Source organism: Crocodylus porosus, unplaced genomic scaffold, assembly GCF_001723895.1.
Source record: "Crocodylus porosus isolate Cpor-Errol unplaced genomic scaffold, CroPor_comp1, whole genome shotgun sequence".
Lineage (NCBI taxonomy): Eukaryota > Metazoa > Chordata > Crocodylia > Crocodylidae > Crocodylus > Crocodylus porosus.
Genome location: NW_017728918.1, coordinates 88,106,010 through 88,110,394, shown reverse-complemented (window position 1 = coordinate 88,110,394; position 4,385 = coordinate 88,106,010). Strand labels below are relative to the sequence as shown.

At 35.0% G+C, this 4,385-nt stretch overlaps 1 protein-coding gene across 1 annotated transcript in view; it reads right to left on the bottom strand.

Moving 5' to 3' along the window:
- Nucleotides 1–1,483: 1,483 nt before the first annotated feature.
- The window catches only part of FIG4 (FIG4 phosphoinositide 5-phosphatase), a 124,587-nt gene continuing 121,685 nt past the window's right edge, over nucleotides 1,484–4,385 (bottom strand). The window contains exon 23 of the mRNA XM_019537892.1: nucleotides 1,484–3,566. Coding sequence (XP_019393437.1) covers nucleotides 3,389–3,566 — 178 coding nt within the window. The 3' untranslated portion in view covers nucleotides 1,484–3,388. The remainder of the gene's footprint in view (nucleotides 3,567–4,385) is intronic.

The window sequence follows — 4,385 nt, the reverse complement described above, 5'->3', positions numbered from 1 at the left end:
GAAGTGGTGCTGGCTCATACCCTGGCAGTCTTTAAGAGGAGGCTGGATGACCACCTTGCCGGGGTCGTTTGACCCCAGTATTTTTTCCTGCCATGGCAGGGAATTGGACTTGATGATCTGCTTAGGTCCCTTCTGACCCTACCAACTATGAAACTATATATATATATATATCTATATATATATTTTCTCTAAGTAGGAATACTGGTTAGAATCTTTTATTTATTAATACATGTCAGTTTGTTTAAAACATCGTTGACATGGTTTTTTTCCCTATTATAATAAGCTTATCTTCAGCTGTAGAAAATGAAGGATTGAAATTGGCATTTACTTTTTTTTAGTATTAATAATTACTCTTCTGAGCTATGCTTTCTTAGTTTCTCAGAATTGCAAAGGGAGATAGAAGACTTTAAATCCTCCACAGATAAGATAAACTTGTACTATGTTCTGATTATCTGTGTGAATAAATTGAACCAATCATTAACAGCTCTCTTAGGATTTTTAAAAACATTTTCAGGTGCTTTAAATGTGCAACTAATAATGTGAAACATTTAGTAGCTATAATCTTCAATTCTATCCCTGGAATTAATAGAAATAATAAAAACTGAAATGAGAACGGATTTTCATTTGGATTAATGTCAACTCCAATAATCAGGTTTGATTTACATTCAGATTTTAATAAACCAAGAAATTAATGGCTATAAGTAATGTGAAGCTTAATACAGTAATAAGATCATACTGCTATAATAATACCTTTACTTCTAGGACTTTCATGCAGACAGATCCCCAAAGCTTCTTGTAGACTGGAGTTTAGAATGGAATGAATCTCTATTCATTTCCTTCATATTAGAATGGAATTAAATTCTATTAATTTCCTCAAATCTTTCTGGTATATAGAGTAAAATGGATTTTTTTAAAATACAAAGTTAATTGTCCTCACATCAACACATGAAAGGTCACATACCATATTCTACTAAATCCTCTGCAGTAACAGGTTAAACTTGAGAATTTCCCTCTCTGGAGAGAATACACGTGATAAGATTTTCATGGAACAATACCATTGTTGTAGCATTCAGGAAGTGAAAAAAACACCTGTTATCTTCCTGAACAGTTCTTACTGGTCTAGATCCAGGATAGGATTGTCCCTCAGCTTCCTGTAGCCTGAGGGCTGATATGTCAGGCTAGGAAAGAGTAGAGACATAAAAGTATTTAGGCTCTGGGAATATGTTTAATGAAGACTGAAGGAGAGTGAAGGCTCAAACTCAGCTGACTGATGGGTATGCATCCTCATACTATACAGAGTATTTTTCTAAGGACAGGAAAGAATCTGAGCCCATCCACCCAGGTTGCACACTTCGGTATTTATTTCAGTGCAGTCTCCAAACAAGCTCTCTCTTCTGGAGGAAGGAAAACACATTTCTAAGGTCAAAATGAGTTAGCCCATTATCAGTTCATAGAGCAAAAAGTGAGAAAGATTATTAACAGATGAATGAAGAAACACAAAATTTTAATCCATAGGGTGAGAGAGTCAAAGTACATTTTGCCATTTTATTTCATGAATCCCATTGATCTTACAAAACATTGTATATACAAAAATAAACATATTATCTCTGACATGGTAAAGTTCTGGCACAGCTGGGGACTGGACCTATGTGTTACAAAAAAAAGTGCTTTCAGAAGACTTACAGAGTCCTCCCTACAACAGCTGAATTTGTTCTGTATGCAACAAATACATTTTGTTTGTTGATCCATCCTGGTTGTCCAGGAACAGCTCTATTAAGAAAGTTAAAGCGAAGCTTGTTGTTGGCTACCCCAGCAGTCACCTGAAAGCCTCATTTACATTCACGGCATTGTAGGTAGTATGTAGTCGCTGAATTATCCTGAGAACCTGAAGACAAGGGATAATTTATCTACATACTACCTAATAATGAAAGTCCAGAAACTTCTCCATGCAAAGGTACTGCAGATAATGAACATGACTCGTCTCCTAAACAGAAAGTACCTGCCTTGTATAACTTTTTTAAATAAAAAGGAAAAAGAGAAAAGGAAAGGAGACCCATGAAGAGTATGAATAAATGTAATAAGAGATATAAAAGACAAAAGCATTACAAAACAGACTTGTCACAATACATTTAATATAACACAAAGAATCCTCCACATTAATACAGAAGTAATGGACTGGGGAAAAAGCTTATATCTATAACTTTAAGAAACCCCCCCTGTAACAATTATGTTATAAGCAGTGTTGCTGTGGATTTTTTAAACTTTAAAGTGTGCTCTTTCTTTTTATTGCAAGTTTATAGATACTTTAATTATTCTACAGGTTGTAAAGACAGCTGCTTTAATTATTCTACAGGTTGTAGAACAGTTTCAGTTTTGCTGCCTGATTTTAGGCTAAATGGTAGTGTTTGTAGGGGTCAACTCAACTCCTGATTTTTAAGTGCAAATAAAAAATATTTATTTATAAATGAAACACTTTGATTACTTAAAGAACTAAATCAATTGCAAAAAAGAGAGTAAGTTTGCTATGAAAGTGGTAAATTGCAGAGGAAATAGTCTAGTCTCACTACATTAATAGAGGGTACTCATGGAAACATGATCTTAATCTATTTAAAGCTACTTGCATTTGTACAGAATAGACATGATCTTAATTGGAAATATAGTAGTGCATAAAATGTATGTATTCTTTGAAATTATACAAGCATTCTTGCAAGTTGCAAAACAAAATTTTGTAAAGTAAAACTAGGGGTGAAATCCTAACATTCCTGAACATAATGGTGATGCTCACCACTTTAACAGTGCCAGAATATCTTTAGCACACCTATGCTGCATGATCCACCATTGCTACCCTGCCAGCGTAACCCCATAGAGATGAAGGTTAAGTTTGTTAAGTAAAGTAGGTGAAACTTTTGAGTTTGATGCATGAGTCAAACTGACATCTTTTACAACCTTGCAAAAGCCTGTATTTTGCTAACAATTATTCAAAAAACAACAGTAAACTGTTTTTTGCTTTTTAACAAGGATCTTTCTATCATAAGCTAATGTCAAAGAAGTTTTTTTATTTCTTTGCCTGATCAACTTAATTTTGTTACATACAGTAGCAGCTTCAGTACCAACAATTTAAATGCTTGATGTTTTCTTTGTATCTTCTACCATATACATACACATAGCTGCAGTTATTCTCACTTAAAATCTACTTTTTTTCTAACAGAAAACAGTAAGTTTCATTTTACTGTTGCAAATCACAATAGTCCAGCAATGAAGTCTTCCAAAAACACAGGCCTGATATTATTTTTATCTTAACTACAAAACAGCTGAACTGGATTTCCTTTACAAAGTTATTTATAAATCCATTAGTGCACTGTGTTTTGCAGATGAATCCTCTTTGTATTTACATGTAACGGTTTCTAATATACTCTCTGTACATAAGGAAGTCATCCTTTCCAAGTTGCTGCATGATCCCTCTGCCAGCCTGAATGTGAGCATGAAAGATCTCAACTGATTTCCTATCAACTTTAGGAGGCTGAACTTCATAAATGTTGTCTTGGGAAAAAGAAGAGATGGGAACACTGTAAAAGTAAAAAGAAACAGCACAATTCAATCATTAAATCAAAAATCTCCGGAAAGAAAAATAGCTTTACTCCACATCCTTTAAAGATAAATCAGAATTCCTGAAAAGAGAATTTCTTACCTAGTAATTCACTTCCCAAGACTGATACCAGCAGTACAGACCTGTATAGCTCTCCCTGCAATAAAATTGACCCTCACTTTCTACCATTAGTCCCACCCTTTTTCTCTTCATTGTTCCTCAAATCTGTTAGAAATCAACCAGCTCCAAAGCTGACACTTCATAACTTAAATAGTAAGAAAACCTAACTAAATCAGCCATTTAGCCAAAAGTAAAAGAATAAATAACCACACCTGTGGACCCAATCTGTACAAAGGATTTACCAGGTATGAAGTTTTCAAGACATGAATACACATTCCATGAAAATATTAAACCTGACATGAAGCCTAAGTGACACAAGCATTTTAAGCTTTCATTCTGAGGTCCTAAATTCAAAACACAAAGTTCCCAGCCTTTAAAAAATGAACGCTGTTGTCTGGAAGTTTACATAGACACTGGTTACATATCTGGTGCCAAACAGTAACTCTCTTCTGTTAGCTCCAGCATGAATCAAATTCACTCCAAATTTAAAAGCCAGACTTCTGAACTGCACCTCTGGGGAACAAAAGACTGAAACACTCCCTCAAAAATCAGCAATGCTACATGTCAATCCATTGCTATGCCATTCTCTTGTGCGTGGATGACCTCTACCTGACTCAAGAAGTCTATGGGCCAACGAGAGGCAAAGCGCTGCTCGACCTGGTACTGGCTACGGGGGACG